Genomic DNA, 18,577 nt, shown 5'->3' with positions numbered 1-18,577 from the left:
TTCATTTGCTGTGTCAACTTCATAGTGATTTTTTTAAGCCCTCTTCTTTAATTGCTAAATAAAAATAATAATAAATAACAAACTATCAGTAATTTTCCACCTGAGACCAGGAATGTCAGTTAAGTTTAGTAACTCATAAAGATGACAGGCAAAATAATAGTAATAGTTTTGCAACACATTTACCACAAGAAGTGCTGCAAAAGTCAAAGTGTGCAAATTTGTGAATTTGTGACTTGAGGGGCCACGTTTGAGTGGCTGAGTTGTGGTTGTAAACAGTAAATAAATAAATAGGAGTAAAATTATAGGTTTTCAGCTCTCAGTGTATTTGTGTAAGTATTAGACTACATATTTGTATTTTTTCCCACGTGTAAAACATTTTATTCCACAATTTTGACATTTTATTCAACAAGCCCTCACATTTTTCAAAACACAAGGTGTTTGGATGAAGACACATCCAAACACCCAACGTACAAACACGGTCAGATATAAGGGCATTTGTTGATACACGACCGACATGCACACATTTTGTGTGAACTTTTGAGGTTTTGAGAAAGCTAAGGTATTAAACTGAGTTTTTGGCAGCTGTTTAAAACAAACTACAGATTCAGTGTCCTGACGGGCTGTTTGGATGCTACATCCTCTGGACTGTGTGTGCAACACAGATGGACCCTGATCAGATGATAAGAGACTTCAACTGCTGGAATAACGACTCAGCAGGGAGCTCCCCATGCAGGGCTTTATTTTTAATTAATGCAATTTTTAATTGGATTTAAAATGGAAATCCAATGACAGAAAGCTGGGCTAGTTCATTCGGTAGCAGCCTACGTTCTGGACTAACAAAATAACCTTTAGCAATATGAAGTGCGCAGGTACCAAGTTAAACTAGTCATAACAGCAGGTGGGTGAAGCAGCTACCAGTAGGAATGAAGGATACCACTGACCAACACAGGAAAGGGTGAGAAATACTGAACTGCCTACATAGCAAAAGCCTAAAAGTCCATCTCAATAAACTGAGGCGGTTTTAGATTATAAAAAATAATTATTTTGGCCAGCAGTATTACTCCCCAACAGCTGTAAACTGATAGGAAAAATGATCACATTTCTTTTTAATCAATTATCCAGATATTTTATGAGATTTATTTTCTGTTACTGGGTAACTGATTGTTGGAGTAATCTTTATTATATATTATATTATTAAATAGCATTAGCTCTTATTGCTCTCACAAGTAGGCTGTTGTGTTGGATTCCAAAGGAGGAAGGCTGCTAGTTAGACCGCTTTCTGTTACGACTCTTGTGGTCCAATATTCCAACTCAAGACTTGTAAAACGCTTTCCACAAACTGCTCTATGCTCTAATAAATTCATCTTGATTTATTGTTCCTTTGACTGATTACACGGGTGTAAATATTCAGCAGGAAAATATATAGTCCGGATGACAGAGTGTCTTTTCCGAGCACCACCATGCTGTCCTGTTGGGTCAGAGCTCCACTGCCACTCACAATTATTTATTAGGCTACATATGCACCCTCGATCCATCACTGTATTGCCACCCGGTCCGGTCACATCTCTTTATGTTTATTACAGTGTCCCACCTTCCCGAGGAAGATGATTGACGTTTTCGGAGAGGACCGAGGTGGGACTTGCGCGCTTCTTCTTCTCCAATCGTGGCTCGAGGGGCGGAGGCTTTTCATCCACACTCTGATTATGAGTCAGTTACCAGACATAAGCGAAACAATAACAGTTGGTGGTACTTTGTATCCAAAACCTTCAAAGGCAAGTTGAGTCTTTAGCGCGTTTTGGCGCATCAAGCTCTTGAGTATATCGGAGGTTTCATAAGAGGAGCACAACGCTCTCCACTTTTAATCACATTAGGAGCCTTTAATGTTCAATCCTGTTTTTTTTTTCCTTCCCTACAGTAGCGGTGCAGGAGTGGCCAAAGCCTAAAGCAGCGATTCAGATCAGATTTCACCTAAACCAGCTGGGAGAGAGACCGAGAGAAAGCGAGAGAGAGGGTTTGTCAGTCTCCCTCCTCCCAAATCCAGAAAAGCTTACCAAGGAAAAAGGAGGAGTGGGCTGGGAGAGAGACACCGAGGAATCCAGAGGAATTTCCGAGGATATTTTCTCTTCTTTCTTTTTTCCTCTCTTCCCCTCTTTGATATTAAAATTTTAAAAGTTGGAGTGGAGGCAGCAGGGACCGTGGTCAAGGATGGACGAGCAGCCTCGGCTGATGCACTCCCACGGGGTAGGCATGGCCGGACACCCCGGCCTGGCGCAGCATATGCAGGATGGCACGGCAGGGACGGACGGAGAGGGAAGAAAGCAGGACATCGGAGATATATTACAGCAAATAATGACCATCACAGACCAAAGCTTAGACGAAGCACAGGCGAGGTGAGGCTTCACAAAACACTTTATTTATTCACGTGAAAATGGAAATATTTGGGATGGAGAGGGGGTGGGGGGGGGGGGGGAGATCATAACATTGTGGTTCGGATCAAGACTGCCTCTAAATGAAAGCAATTACGCCCACCGAAGTGCCGTGACTGCGCGAAAGCGAAAGAAAGACCCTAAAAACTTGTCACGATTCGTGGTAAATTCTTTGCAAAAACTTTTCTGTCATTTTTTTAAGGTAATATATCGAAACTATAAATGATTGCGTGGCTATATGAGATTGACACGGGGGTGTGTTTTAGCTGTGGAGCACTGAGGCACCTCAGTCAAAGTGAGAGTCTTCTGCCTTGTTACAAAGGAGCTTACATTGTAATCCTATGCTGTAATAACATGTTGCAGATCCCTTTCTATAGCCTGCACTAGCAATAAAATATACATATAGCAAACATTTGAGGCAAGTTGTAGTACCTGAGTGAATTTTATTGGATGCTGCATAGGATAAATCTGTGTTTTCCAAAGATTTGAAGTCATGCATTGTGCATTTAAATTATTTTCAAAAGAATTATACCCACAAAGTATGGATTGATTTTTTTTAACAAATATATTTTTTCCCATGCTTTGGCTCCTGTAAGTTTTATATATTTGCATGCTTTGAAGTGCAATCAGCTGAGATATGTTGGGAAAATGTAACCTTTCGGGGATTTCAGCAAGTTCAGTTGTGTTGCCACTTGTTTGAATACTGATTTGGAAAGTGGTGTCCTGTCCCCCCCATCCCTCCTTTGTTTTTGTTTTTTTGTTTGTTTTTTTAGAAAACATGCACTCAACTGCCACAGAATGAAACCGGCTCTCTTCAACGTCTTATGTGAAATAAAGGAGAAAACAGGTAAGGTCACTTTTATGGCCAGTTCCTTGTGTGTCAGCATCACTTGTTTTCTTTTCTCTCTTTTTTTGGTGTCTTCTTTTGATCGTTGAAGCATTTTTAAAGAAAAGCAGAGGTCACGGTTATCTAGACTTGACTCTCCCAAACCAGTAAATATGTATTTACATCATGTTTTCTTTCACAAACCTCACTGACACTGGATAGCTCGCTGTCATTGGACATTTGGGCCTCTTTGGGACCGTCTTTCTTTCTTTCTTTCTTTCTTTCTTTCTTTCTTTCTTTCTTTCTTTCTTTCTCGCTCCTCTCTTCTCTGTTTTCCTTGGCCGAGTTTGATGGTGTTTGCTGAAGTGAGCTGTTTTGCATGCAGAGACAGGTCAGGGGGATTTTCTGTTTATGTTCGCAGCCTGGGTCAAAGTCATGAAAAAGAATGTGTGAATTATTACTCTCTTAACAGCAGATTAAAAGGAGAGCTCCTCACATGATGAAAGCCTGTGACTATTCTCTGAGGGATGTGGCAGAGCGCTGCTTTTGAAGGGGAGGAAATAAAACAAAAGATCCAATATAACCTTATCTGTGAACACAACTTTGAAGCTGTCTGAGATTATTGAGAGAGCCTTGTCACTTTGGCTGCTCGGTTGTCGCGTCGCAGCCATGCAGACAGCTGAGAATAAACACGGGGCTTGTGCTGTATGGAGGCAATGCCGTTTTCATTAATTTAACATGAACTGTTGTTCACTGAAGCTTCACTCTTATGAGTCAGAGTTTGGCACAGCCCCCCCCCCCCCCCCCCCTCCAAAAAAAAAAAAAAAAAAAAATGAAGGGAGAACGTGTAGACACTTGATTTTCGTCACATTTAAAACGTGAAGCCCATGAGGAAGAAGCTATAGCAGGCTGGGGCCCTGCTTCTAAATTGCAAGGCTTGGAAAAGTGAGAGAGTAATGCCTGGCTCTTTGTAAACTGTCTGGCGTCTCCCCGGGTTCAACCAGAGTTCGTTTCCAAAAAGAAGAACAAAGTGACTTGGACCTTTTCCTGGCTTTTCCCCCCTGCCTCTCCTCTCTTCCCACCGTTCTTGGCAACCAGGATTTCACAGGGCTTCTGACGAGAGAGGCTCCCCCCAGACTGCAAATTGCCCTCCCCTCCGCTTAGCACCAAGTTTGGAAAAGGAACATAATTCAATTCAATGTGGATTACATTTTCTCGCTCTCTTTTTTTTAATGCATCGGATCAGTTATTTTTACTTAAAATGTGGCTGGGGAACATTTCTCCCAAACCACAAATCAGCGAGCTCTAAATAGCTACATTGTTTTGATGGCGACAGAACGACGTATAAAAAGTTAAGAATAACCCAAGCAATTTGTGAGGGAATCAAGAGTGAATGGCTGCCTCTCTGTGTCCTCCCTGTCTGCGTTTGAAGAGCTGAGCCGCGGCTCATCTTCGCCCATAGGAGGTTTGTGCAGACGAAACTGAAAATCCTTTCACTGCAGTGACAGAGAAAATGACTCAAACCTTCACCATGGCATTTACAGCCAAATGTGCTGAGTGCAGTGTATGCGAGCGGAGTACAGCCTGTAATTTGTCAGCCTTTTTTATATTCTTTATAAAGAGTCAGCTTCTCCCTGCTTTTTACACTGTTGCAGTGAGAGTGTCTGCGAGAAGAAGAGCGAGCAGGGGGCGATGAGTACAGCAGGGCAGATTTGAAGCAACGCTTTCTCCTCGACCTTTAACTGAAGAGAGGAAGTGTTTTTTCTCCTTCTTCTTTACGTCATCTATAGGTGCTGCATGTTCACGTGTCTGTGTGTGTGTGTGTCTTGTACGCGCCTCTTCTTTGTGGTGCGAGTGTTGACAGCAGCAATATGGGACATTAGAGCAGTGAGGTGTCCATTGGCAAGCAGCTGACAAACAAGGCAGGAGCACATGCCAATAGCAGGCCTTAACTGATGACCTCACACACCCCCACACCCTGTTTATTTGCGCAGGGGTCGTTCCTGTGTCACAGATTTAGAGTATTTAGCAAGCTTAAACAAGCTCAGGTTCACACGCTGGCCGATGGAAAAGCAGCGACAGAGATTTGTGTTACGACTTACAGTCGTACCTTTCGACACCGGGGTTGTTTGGCCCGTCTTCTGGCCCCTCTCGACTTTTTTCTTTTTTTAAACTATCATCATTGTTTCTGCAGTTCCTGAGAGCACTTAGAATTTGTTTTCCTGTGCTTGCTTCACATCCTGTGAAGAGAACCGGAGAGCGTCTTTGTTTGTGTGGAACCATTACAGCGAGACAAGCTGGCACGTACAGGTTGACTAAGTAAGAGAAGCCAGCCACCAAGTCAGTGTTTCTGGGTGTCAGATTTCAGGCCTACGCTCTCCCTCTCTCACTCTCTGTCTATCTGTGGGCCTGCGACCGTTTCGTCAGGCCACTCTTGTCAGCAGCCTCACATTACTCCCATGCAGGCTCGGGTCAGATGGCGAGCTCCTGCATGACTAATGTGATCAGACGGATAATGCATTACACCGCTTGAACTTATCAAAGCTGGAGACCTGCTGAATCAGTCCATCCCGCTAAGTGCCACCCTCCGCTCTCAACCCCCCCTCCTCCCCATGCATGTGCCGCTAATTGGACGTGTACACACAATTTAGATATTCACAGTGGTGTTGATCTGGTCACTTTGGAGGTGTCATGAACTCTTGAGCAAATGTTGTTCTTTCAGTGTCAAGAAGGCGGCTTTTGTTTTGATGGCTCAAGAGTACTCTTTGATAGTAGAGATGCACAGATCAAGCAGCCAGGCACAGATTTTCAGTGTTCTCAGTCCAGACCTGATTCGTTGCATGTAAAACTTGGGCACAGTGGCACAGGCAAAAAGTGGTGTGTGCACTTTGGGGGGACAATCAGAAAAACTTTAGTGAGAACAAACTTTAATCAGACACTTAAATCCCCCCTGAACATGGTTATTTTAAAGAAGCTAACAAAGGTAAAGTGGTTAAAGCTAATGAGCCTCAGTATGAGCAAAGGATAGTTACTTTGGGGATGAGTAATAAATAAAAAAGGGTTCAAGTCCTGTTATCTGGTGAATTTATAAACTTTTTACAAAATGATGTAAGGACTTGATTTTTGTCTTGCGATATAAATGTGTTGCACCTGCTTTTGTAAAATATGTCAGGTAAAGGTGGGTGCACAGCGACTTACTGTCGGGTTATTATTTGTACCTCATTTTGGTAGCATAACACTTTGTTTTCAGAGTAGTTTATTAAGCAAGAGAAAATCTGTAACTTACTGCAGTTTGAGGTAAACTTTAAAGTTTACTAATTTTATTATGAAAATAATGTTTTACATTGTAGAAAAGCTGATTTTTGGTTCTATATGTTGTCAGTTAGAGTTCTTAGAAACTATATGATAGTTTAACCAATAATACCGGCTGGACCAAATGGTCTCTAACAACCCAACAACTGGTGGCTGCCAATGTGTAATTCAGATTATATGGGATTGTTTTTGTTTTAACCTTAAAAAAACAGTCTAATGGATTGAAACAAAACAGCAAAACGAGGACACACTGCAGCCTGTAAATGACCAGGTGAGATGAGTAGCAACTGATAGCATACTTAGCATTAGCTTGGTAATCATACCAATGAGAATCTCCATCAGCATCTCTGTGCAGGAAAACGCACCAACTTGTGTTTACCAAGCTTTTAATTAAGGAAGCAGAGCACTGGAAAAAAAAAAACGTGTAACACTGAGCAGTAGACTTAGTCAGTCCCCAATAGATGACATATTTGTCCAATGCCATCACTGCAAAATCCAGATGGGATAAGGCAGCATATCCAGATGTTTTGTTTTGTTTGATCAGCTGTTGAAAATATGTATTATTTACCATGAAAAACAGCAAAGCTTCTTAATGCAGTAGGTGAAGCCAACAAGAGTTGGCATTTTGCTTAAATAAATGAGTGAAACGAATAAGTGATCATATTCAGTAACATCAGTATAGCAGTAAATAGCAGTATTGAGCATCATGGATCCTGACTTTGACTGTTCACTAATTACTAATCAAATAAGTGGTGTCAGATCTGCTTTGCTTGACTGAAATAAGCCCAAAGGTGCACGGCGATAATGTCAAATTACCGTTTTCTGTAACATTAGCGTTAAACACTTGGAGAGGTACTGGTTGGGCTCAATTCAGCCGTGGATAAACTGGTCACTATGGCTCCCAGTCCTGCAGTTTTTCAGTATTTAATTGACATGGCTGTCCATGATGAGTTCAGGGGTTAGTGTTGCCTCTCTTTGTTACCCTCCTCTCATCTCCAGTGACAGATGGAGGCATTAGTCTCCAATGTGGCGCTGTCCTGAAACTAATGGCTATGTCCTTGGTTTCCCCGCGCTAGCTGGGAGACTGTATATCTGTCCCCGGCTTGGAAGTGCCGAAGCAGCAGTTTATCCCCCTATGTTTTAGTTTCCACGGAAATAAGGCTGAACAGGACTCTGCCTGTTCTCTCATAAATAACTTCAAATAAATAACTTCAAAATGTGTGCGAAGTTTTCCCGAGAAAAATATTGCCTGGCTTTGATTTATGCATTTATCGGAAAACTCTTCCTCTACTTACCAGAAATGTTCGTCTAAGTGAATAATAATAAACATGTAGTATATTTTTATAAGTATAGTCGGAGAGGGGATGTGCTGACTGTCAGTTTATCTTTGCTTTTGAAGTGAGTTATGACATGTGTAAATAGACCGGACTCCCTTTTATTCACTGGCATTTCCTCTATATTCATATTTATGCTCACTACATATTCACTTCAGGGGCAACAGCAAGTATTTTTGCTGTTTCCTGTCCTCTGATATAAACTCACTTGCAATTAGGACAGCTAATATATTATGCAAATGTTGACTGGCTTAATTGAGACATGTTAATCATGTTTTAAGAGGCTAATTACAGCCCTGTATATGTGAGGTGGGAGTTGTAATTAGCCGTGATAACAGATCTGGCTGTAGAATGGTCATATTCTGTGTGTCGATGTATGGGAAGGGTGTGTGTCTGTGTGTGAGATATAGGTATGTTGCTGGGCTTGTTCTATGTTTGCTTTCACTCCTTATTTTTACAGACCTCTCGCCCTCTTTAGCACACAAAAACAATGATAATGTGTGTTTACCTTTCCACTGTTTTTGTCCTCTTTACGTAGTCACAAGTTAAACTGGCGTCCACGTCTGTTTGCTTCACCTTCGCTGAAAGGGCAATAGGGACAGAAAGACGGAGCTATCGGCTCACCTATCCAAGAGAAATATGAATTCATTGCGTCTCTTTCTATAGTTTGTTTCCTGCACTTTTCAGTCTGGTTATCTGATGCAGCAGCGCTGACCATTCTGCACGCCGGGCTTTTATTCGAGACTGTGTTCTTAGTTTTCTGACAGAGATCATATTCAGATCCATTACGCTAAGAATGCCTTCCCACTTATCGAATATAAAATTGCTTTAGAGAGGAAATTTGCTCTATGGCAGAGTGGAGTTTCTTTTTTATCAGATGTTTGTCTCTAGAGCAGCTTTTAGTGTCTACAAAACAGCTCTGGTGACATTATTGCAACTGCAATTGCCTCACCCATTGTTTTTGTTATTGGTGCTGTTTGGATTTGATTGGATTTTCCACAGTCTCATGGAATTGCTTCACGCAGCGTGACTGGCAAACGCATATATCCTCATACTGTTGGTGTTGAAACACCTGCAGATCTTATTATTGATATGTTCATGGGGCTCTAACCATACACTCCTACCTTTGAATTATACTGGGGGGTTTTTTGGCCTTTTTTTTTAAATACCTTTCATATATTTTCTTGTGCCAAAAAATGTAAGTTATAACATATTCAGATTTTCTTGATGGAGGTGTGTTTTCCTGGCACCCTGCCACTAAAATGTAAGTGGTGTGTAGGCAGCATGCTTGGGTCGTACAAAGGACCCCCTGACTTCGATGAACAGTCAAACATAAAATGGCAAGCACTCTTCCCTGGCTGACTTAGTAAAAATGACACAAATTAATACATGCTGCTTAAACAGGACCAAGATTAATGGTTGCCTTTCGCAGCGGCTTAGATCCACTGTCAGTCGCTGCTCGCTGCCCAGATGGAATCAACACCAATCAATGAGGCTGCCTGACTCTCACTAGATATCTGCTTAGGATGCTGAGTGGTTCACACACACACACACACACACACACACACACACACACACACACACACACATTTAAATATGTACTGTACATCCACACACAGCTACTCGATGCGGTACTCTTGTGTCTCTCCTCAACATTTCTTCGGATAAACTCGTGGGCATATATTGTGTTACTTCCCATACAGTGTGACGTTCAATCAGGTGCCACAAAGTCAGATGGGGGAGAGCAGTGAGGCTGATGGCTCAGTAGTGATTGGATGTTTCAATTACTGATAGTAATGCCATGGTGTAGTGAGTCATGCAGTGCAGATAGCACCATTTATTTTAATCAGGACAGGGGAGAGATGGGTGTGGATGTGTCTCCCTCATTTCAGAGTTTCACATTTAGATGCAGGGGAGTGTGTGCTCTCTTTCTCTCGCTCTATCTTTCTCTCTCTTTATGTCACACACAAACACTCGCACACAACCGTGCACACATGCACATGCTCAGGTGGATTGAGAGTGGAGGAGAGGTTGCCGTGGGTAACGCATAGCGACAAGGTACTCTCTCGGTGAGCTATTCTAATTTATGTTAATAAACCTCGCCTGTGCCGTGAGAGACAAAAGGGGCCACAGATGAGCCTTGGTAACCTCGGCACCTTCGCTGGAAGGAAAGGCACAGACAAAGAACAATGCAGACACACACACGCACACACACACAAAAAAGCAGAGAAGAGATATTGAACTGTAGAGAAAGACACAAATACTGTGGCGGAGAGCGATGATAAATTTAGCCACACAAAGAGTTGTTTTTGTGGCTGCAAAATCAAACAGTCTCTTGCTGGCAATCTTCAGTGCGGTGTACGGTATGTACTATTTCTGCGCGCGTGTCACAGTGTGTGTTGCAGGGGCAGAAACAGGCAGGCAGGCTGTCTCTGGGGATTGTTGCTGCTAATTCCGTGGGGCCTATAGAGACGCGGGGTTCCTGCAGTTTTTGGATCACTTCCCTTGGCAAATGTGACACCACAGGTAGCATTTAGCACAGTGGGGCGAGAGCACGGATGTTAGCACAGGTCAGCACTTGGCCTAGCCACCTGGCAGTGTAAATATCATCTCTGAGAGTAAGATAAGGGCCCTTAAGCCTGCTTCTGAAGGAGGCAGGCAAAAAAGGGAAACCTCAACATGCAGGATTTTTTTCAAAAAAGGGTGTTAGAGTGAAAGATTTTTTTTTTTGTTAGAAAGAAATACATTAATGCCACTCGTGTCATATAAAATGTCGTTAAACTCAAATTACATTAGAAGCAGCGCCGATTTTCTCAATCGTCAGCAGGTTTGACTCAAAGTTTTATCTTAATCTGTTTTGTGTAGATATCCGTTGCCTCGTTGCTATTATATGTTTTCAGTGTGAAAACTAACCAAACCATTTTCTGTTTGGTTAAATACGTACCCAATTTTCGCAGTAACAGCCATGAGGATTGATAATGCGGTGATGCTTCCTTGCTGCTTCCCTGTACAGTAAAAAATCTGTATCCCCTACCCAAAGAGTGAAAGCTGTGGATTTCCACTGTGCCTTCTGTCTGCCAGCTTGCCTTTGGCGATGTTAGTTCTGGACAGTTAACTCCTACTGAAATTATGTTAATTGCTGTCATTTTCTTTTTTCTACTTGAGCATAATCAGCAAATTATATACTTCTGTTCATTTATTACCGAGCCGCTCCTAACGGAGTTTTTACCCTTCAAGAGATTAAAAGTTAGGAGGTAGTTTGCTCTTATGATTTGTGTATATTCATGCGGGTTTATGGGTATTTTTATGCTATTAGCAATTTGTTATTTTCTGTATCAGTTTGTAATTGCATCAGCTGTTCTGGGCCATAAAAGTTGTCTTAATGCTCCGAATGTGGTGTGAACGCTGTGCTAGTGACACCTGAGAAGTGCTTGTGCTGGAGCCTATCGAAACATAACTTGTGTAAGGTTTATATCGTTTTAATCTTTGTTTGACAGTTTGCCAGTGTGATGCTTTTGTGTTGTTTTGGCAATACTGCCACCCTGGATGCCATCATGCCGCAAGGTTGTTTTTGGCATTGTTACAAAAGTTTCAGGTGTTCACGCACTTAGTATGGAGGAACAAACATAAACATCTTATTCCTGCAGCTGGTGCAGGACTCCTAACTGGTACCAGAAAAAGAGAAAAGAATCACACCTGCACTGTTCTCTGCACCGTCTACCTGTTAAATACAGAACTGATTTGAAGATCCTTTTATTTGAATAGGTTGACACCTGGGTACATTTCAAATCTTCCCTGTCTCTACTCTCCTTCTGTGTCTCTCATATCCTCAGAAGAACTGCATTTTAACTGTTCCACCATCATGGTTAGTGGGTAAGGCTGACTTTAAGTTGGAGCAGCAGCCCACAATTGCTGGACAAGCTTTCCAATTACAATCAAAGGTTTGCTCTTTGTTGGTGCTTTTAAGATGAAGACTTGCTGGCTTTCAATGGTCTTTTGTAGTTTTTATTGGTCTTTAGTAGTTTTAGTATTTTGGCACTGATGATCACAGTGTATGTATGTTCCCTAACTCTTCCTAGATGCAATTATTCTGGATAAAACGAAGGATATAAACTATATACTTACAGTTTACGACATTATTTAGGAAATATTTAAAATCATAATCTTGGTTACTAGGATTATTGACATTTGTATAACTTCTGGGAGACATTTAAAATGCATTTTTAAACATTCAAATCCTTACAAATTATATATGTAGTAGCTGATCTCAAAATGAAAGGTGACATGGCATTTAACTGGTACAATTGTACATTGTACCTGCCTGAAACAGGTATCTCTTGTAACGAGTCTCAATGGGAATACCTGTTTAAATAAAAGCTAAATAAAAATTTTGAAAGAAATTACAGGAACATTACATTACGTGTACATTTTTGATACTGTGGGTACTTTACATGTGCACGCTGTTGTTACGAATATGTGTAAATAAGTGTTCATCAAACACTGAAACTGTGCATCTCATACAATAAAAAGTGTAGCTTACAAAAAGAAAAATACCTGTATGTATTTATTATTCATTTGTTTGGTGTTCGTGAACAGCCGTTTGTTGCTGTCTCTCTATGAAGATAAAAAGAATGACATGATAAATTAACTTGCACATCGGTGTTTTCACATATCTGTGTGAATAAACGTCACAGGCAGTAAAAGCTAGCAAAAACCTCCAGTATAAGTCTAATTACCACTTAAGTTACCTTATAGGTACGGGTAGGCCTGAAGGTTAGGGGTAGATGCTCTGATGTCACTCTCTGGGTGTAGTCAGCTTGACTTCATTTGAAGAATTATAGGAATCTTCCCATTGTGTGCATTATTAATTACTCTTATTTTCATGTCTAGGTTTATGGACTACCCTTTCGAAATCCCTCACTTTCTATGTGCACACATACACACAGGCATGGCCTCTGCTGTTACAGGAAGGCAAACTGTGTTAGTTTAACCTAACAAGACCTCTCGTTTTTACGTTAAACTAGGTCACGTGACACAAAGACAAGTAATATTAGACATGCATTTACTACCACTTCATTGAATAAGTTTCAGTGAGTGAGCGTACATGGATAATTTATTTTCAGACTTCCCTGAGGCAGACCGCATGACAGTATGTGCAGGTTCACCCACGCCATGTTGTAAAAGGAGGATTTTAGTGCTTTCTCGCCGATGCTTTCACGAGTCGTTCACAAGATATGAAGCGACGACCCCGTGACTCCGCGCATGCCTCTCACGCCTTCAGGGGAGCAGCTCTTCTTCTAATATTTTTTATTTGGCTTTGCTGCCACCACCTTGCAGCCTGTTTTATTGGATTTTATTGATGTCCTTCAGCACCATGTTTAGCAGTCTCCTCCCCTAAACACATAAAATTCCTTTATGTTCCTATTACTTGAGTTTATGAAGAGCGTCTTCTCCCACCTCCCTCCCGATAAGATCATATTGATAGATTGATATTGGGAGAGCTGTAGTGTGATAAAGGCGTGGGGGTTAAGAGCTTCTTGGATAGTTTAACCTTGATAAAACAGTTGTTTCAGTGAGGCTGATTTTGCCCCATCCGTCTTCATCCGTCAGGGCCCCGCTGAAGTATGCAAATGAAGGCAGTAGAGGGAAGCGCCGTGTGCGGTTAAATGGGGCGTTGCGAATGTGCGGTGTACCGCGCAGACGGGGTGATACTACTTACTGTCCAAATTTAGTGTGTCTCTTCTGAAACACCCCACCCCCTTCCTTTTTTTTGGTCTGCCTTTCGAGAATATATACACCCTGAGAGCTACTGTGGCCTCTCGTAAAATGATTGCAGCTGTGACAGACGCAAATCACTTGGCCCTTTTTTTTAACGTTGTTTAAAATATATGTTATTATAGATTTTAGTGTTTTTGAGCAGCGCGTTAGCCCTTTATTTGTGACTCGTACCTGCATTTACATGTTGCAGCGGGTTTTACTGCATGCTCCAGCCATACATTTTTAGAGTATGGCTGTTTACCATGGTAATTAGTGAGTCTGGAGGTGTAAGGGTAATGATCTTTGTGATAATAACTGTTTATGCCTTAACACTGCTCTCCATTCACAGTTTATGTTGCTCAGGCAGCTTCATTTGCCTGATTAGTTTTGTACCTACTCAGCAGCATTAGGGATGGGGTTTTTTTCTGTGTGTGTGCGTGTGTTTGATTCTCTCATTTATCTCGCGTGTCGGCATATTGATCGATTCCCCTGCTCACTCATTATTTTGTTCTGTTCTTCACAACTCATTTTCAGAAAGGGGGGCCAGCGCCAAGGCCACAAACAGATACCGTGTCTCCTCGTTGCTGTCTGACTAGCCACCACACGCATAAAGCTGTCAATCAGGAGCTCTCCTGCCTGCCCTTTGTTATGGAACGCCAGCTCTGTGGGTGGGTCCTCTGGGTGATAGATGGTTTTGAGAGCCTATCGGACTGCAAGAAGCATCCATCTCTGTCTGGAGCCTGTTAAACAAGCTTGGGAAAGCAGCCATGTAGTCCTAACCACCACTGGCCTCCACTAAAAACCCCCATTAACATTAATGAAGGATAGCTTTAAAAGTTCTCCAGTAATAGGCTTGAATTGGATTTATGAGTCAGATAGTTTGCCAGAGAGTACGTCATGAAAAATGTCGCTGCTAGATAAATGGAAATGAGTGTTTGAAAGGTCTCGGGACACTGTTTCAGCGAGGATTTCAGCTCAGCTTTGAAACTTTTTTTCCCCTCTCACCCCTCAATCATTTCCCCCTCCAGCTCTAAAATCAAGCTGCAGCTTCGGTGGCTGTGAGGGAAAGCGAGGTGTTTGATGTTTTAAGTCACTGCAGAGATAAAGCTGCTCGACTTACACTCAGTGCCTCTGCTTCTAGTGGGGGGAAAAAATAAGTTCTTAATACTTTTTTTAAAGGCCTTTCATCCCAGGTGGCACTGGCCATTTCAATATCTTGCAACTACCACTTTACCTGTCTGCAAGGTCCCTATAGATGGCTGATGTGAAACTGCCATTAGCCAGCCAATTCCTCAGCCACAGATTACTGTGCCAGTACGTGGTAATCACAATGTTGAAAAGGTCTGATTGCACTCCATCCAACCTACAAAGTGTGGCGTAAATGGGTTTTTCGAAGGTCTGCAGTTGGTTGTTGGTATGTCATCATAGTGCATTAGGACTGTCAGAGGCAAAATAACAGTTTTTGAAACCTCTTTCATTTCATGTGAATGTTAACAGGATGCAGAAATACACTCAGAAGCAACCAGGCAAACAGGGTCCTCAGTGAGATGGTTCAGTGCAAGTGCCCGATGTACGAGCTGAACCATGAACTTGTTCCACTGGAAATAGATGTATTTGAGGTCTTTCTAATTTTCCGGAGCTCCCCACTCTCTCGGTTTCTCCCTCTTTCTGTCTTTGTTTCTCCTCCCATCTTCTGGCTGGTGTGCTCTCTGCTAACCTCGGATATCATTACCGTCAGAGGGAGGTTGAAGGGAGAGACAGGTTGCTATTCTTAATGAATTCCGCTATGTCTTTGCACTCCCCCACCTAGTTAACCCTGCCCACCGCCCCATCGTCATCGCCCCCACCCTCCCCCAGCTCAAGGTGTCAAATTAGAGCAGCTGGAAAAGGGGAGAACAAGGAGATGAGCAAGGTACATCTTACCCCAGCTCATTTCCTCACTCTCCTTCAAATCACCTCATACAACATGATATTCATGAAAAGTATCCATGTAACAACTGGGGAAATGGTTGGATACACTACACATATTCTCTTTAATTATTAAGAAGCTGGTGTTGGGATTGATGCTCCTCATGCACTGGTGTGCAGTTAAAGTAAAATAAGTAAAATAACACAAAAGTATGAAATTACGATTTTGTAAAAGCAGGCAAGTGTTTAAAAAGTCGAAAACAACTACATTCGGCAAAATGACCTGATGAAGAGGTGGTCAAAGGAAGAATCCAATAAGCTTGGATATTTACTTTATAAATACATCACACCAGTGACTTGTTGATTGGGGCTTCGATGCTGTTAGGAGGTCCCTGAGGGCTGACTTTAAACTACTAATGGACAATTGGCTTTGACGTCACAGTAGCACAAAAAAGGGGGCCATGTGTTTGCAGGGTGGTGAGTGTTTAGGGGTTGGAGGTATTTACATGAGCAATAAAAGGTCTTTCCAGAATGTGAGTTTGTTATCCAGTTGCAGTAATTATTATTGTTAATTGATATTTGCTTCTCAAGTGTCCTCTCATTTGTGTATGCGTGTTATCATTTATTATTTTTGTATAAACATTTATGATGTTTGATGATTGGATAAGGTCTGCCCTTCAAGCATTTGAATATGTTACGGGATCATTAGCATTAGTGTAATTTCAGTGCTGTTTCTGGTCAAGGTGCAGGTGATTTCATTTTTTTATGAGGCCTGTAATGAAGAAGCGTGTCCTTGTTGCATATTTCAGTGACTTGTGAATATTTTTCCATTTTTTTCCCTAAACATCTCAGATTGCTTCATGGCAGTTTTTCATGGCAAAACTTGAAGGACATGTGTTACACAGTATTTGTGGTGTAAATACTTCAGTTTCTAAATTCCTGAATACAGAGTAAACAGTGAAGGTGTCAAATTGCTGACATGCAGTGCAGCAAGAGCATGGTTTCAAAACTCGAGTGACATACAGTAGATGTGCCAGCAATCCATCCATCTATCCATCCATTTCCTTTCCTGCTTATCCAATTCAGAGGCGTGGGAAGGGGGGATGGGTGGGCTGCAGCCTGTCTCGGATGTCACTGGGAGAGAGGCAGTACGCTGCAGACAGGTTGCCATTTAAAGAAAGAATTCAGTGATTGTCTAATATTATTTGTGACCTGTAAATACAACATCTCAAATGTTGAAATTGAGCCATTTTAATGTAATTTTTTTAATTAGCGTTCAGTTTGAATTTTACATAAGCACCACAGTTCAAAAGTGAACATCCATGGTGATGATAGCACAAGTGCATTAGTGCAGATGGTGAAGGCATTATTAATACTGACTTACCTAAATATGGGTTTGGAGCAGGGAAGGTGTTGCTTATATCATCAAGACAATGCCAATTCACATAGTCCACAGTGGTAAACACGTATACTGTCCTGTGTTGTGGGGCATTCCCAGTGTTGGAATGGGGTTGTATCTCAGAGTAGTAATTTAATATTCTCTTTGCTATGCATCCGAACACTGTTCCAACTCACACCTTTAAATTTAGTTCAAGATCTTAAAGTTTCCAAAAAATGCAAAAAAAAAAAAAAAAAAAAATCCCTGAAAAACTACGTCATGGTGATAAAATTCAGACTTTGACGTAGTCGTAAAAAAGGAGCTGAAACAAAATCAAAGAGTAACATAAGATTGTTCACCGGCGCTGAAAGGCTGTTATTTGTTTAAGCCGTACTTTCAGCAGATGTAAGTACATGAAGTTGTAGCATATAGCAACCAAAGAGCTCTGCTGAAGTGCATCAGTTTGATGTTACAGCTGCTGCGTTTGGCCAGTTATGCTCAGGATTGAGAAGATCACACGCCAGCTGTTAAAAAAGAAAAGCACACAGATGTAAGCTCCGTCACCGGTAGCAGTTTTTAATGATGTCAGACTGTTTCAGGGTGGATTTTTTTCCTGTGAGCCCAAGCAGAGCTGTTGTCTACTTCACCCCGGCATTAGTGTTTGATAGTCCTGACTCAACAGAGACTCGGCATCCCCCCGTGGCTGTGCTTACTCACTCCTGAGCCCAGTGTTTAGTTTTCCTTGGCAGACCCGGGCCACAGCTCATTAGACTAAGAGAATGTGCTTGCCTTAATTAATGACATGTAAATATCCTTGAATTGGCCACATTTGCATATTAAGAGAGATTTGTGGAATCTGTGGAGTAATATATTTTAATTAGGGATTAATTAAAAATAATGGGAATTTCATTTCGCCTGGCAGGTTGTGTTTGGTGCGTCGGGGCCCAATCTTTGAACGCAGAGGCAGCTACCAACATGTGAAGGAAGCTCTCTGCTCTTTCACCCGCTATCTGTGCTGCATACAAAAAATTTTCTCTAACACACACACACACACACATACTGGCATCACATTCCTTGAGATGCCAGAGTCTTCCCAGGGGGTCTCCACAAAGCGCTGTAGCTTTGAAAAGCGGGTGAGGAGGAGGCGATTCCAGCTTGAACACCCACAATATGTTTTTGGGGATGGTCCCAGTTTGGCTCAATTTCATCTCCTCTCATCTTTCTGTATCTGTATTTTTTTCCCCCGTATAGTTGGGGAACGGCTCTCAGACACGGAACACTAGTTATGTTGGCAATTATGTTAATGGATGCCATTAGGCCATGATTGTGTATGAGCGAATGGGGAGAGAGGGCACGTTTTCGAGACCGACCTCAACTTCTGCTTTGATCCATTTTTAAGAGACTCTTTGCTATAACACTTTCTAACATATACTCCAGTTTTTATTCCCCCCCCTCCTCACAGATCAGCAGACATTTTGACCGTCATATCAGGGATTGTTTCATTTCAGGCTATTTGCTCTGGGTAATGATGTACTCAGTGTGTTTCTTCTTTCCTCTGACAGCTGTGAAAATAAATCTGAATAGAGACAAAGAAACCATCTGTCATCAGCATTACTAATGGCACTGATAGCACGGC

At 41.9% G+C, this 18,577-nt stretch overlaps 1 protein-coding gene across 4 annotated transcripts in view; it reads left to right on the top strand.

Moving 5' to 3' along the window:
* pbx1a (pre-B-cell leukemia homeobox 1a) overlaps positions 1 to 18,577 on the top strand; it is a 59,309-nt gene that overhangs the window by 6,536 nt on the left and 34,196 nt on the right. For 3 of the 4 annotated variants that reach the window (XR_014889649.1, XM_085256058.1, XM_085256057.1), the window contains exons 2-3: positions 1,584 to 2,390; positions 3,200 to 3,273. Coding sequence is in view for 3 of the 4 variants with exons in the window: in XM_085256058.1 (XP_085112184.1) it covers positions 2,206 to 2,390; positions 3,200 to 3,273 (259 nt within the window). In the remaining variant the exon portion in view is untranslated. The remainder of the gene's footprint in view (positions 1 to 1,583; positions 2,391 to 3,199; positions 3,274 to 18,577) is intronic. The other variant, XM_085256056.1, reaches the window with a different exon arrangement.

Source organism: Mchenga conophoros, linkage group LG18, assembly GCF_057382185.1.
Source record: "Mchenga conophoros isolate Kocher_MC1m ecotype Shallow Benthic linkage group LG18, M_conophoros_male_GT1.1, whole genome shotgun sequence".
NCBI classification, from domain to species: domain Eukaryota; kingdom Metazoa; phylum Chordata; class Actinopteri; order Cichliformes; family Cichlidae; genus Mchenga; species Mchenga conophoros.
Note: the sequence above shows the minus strand (reverse complement) of the source record. Positions and strands in the feature narration are given on the sequence as shown.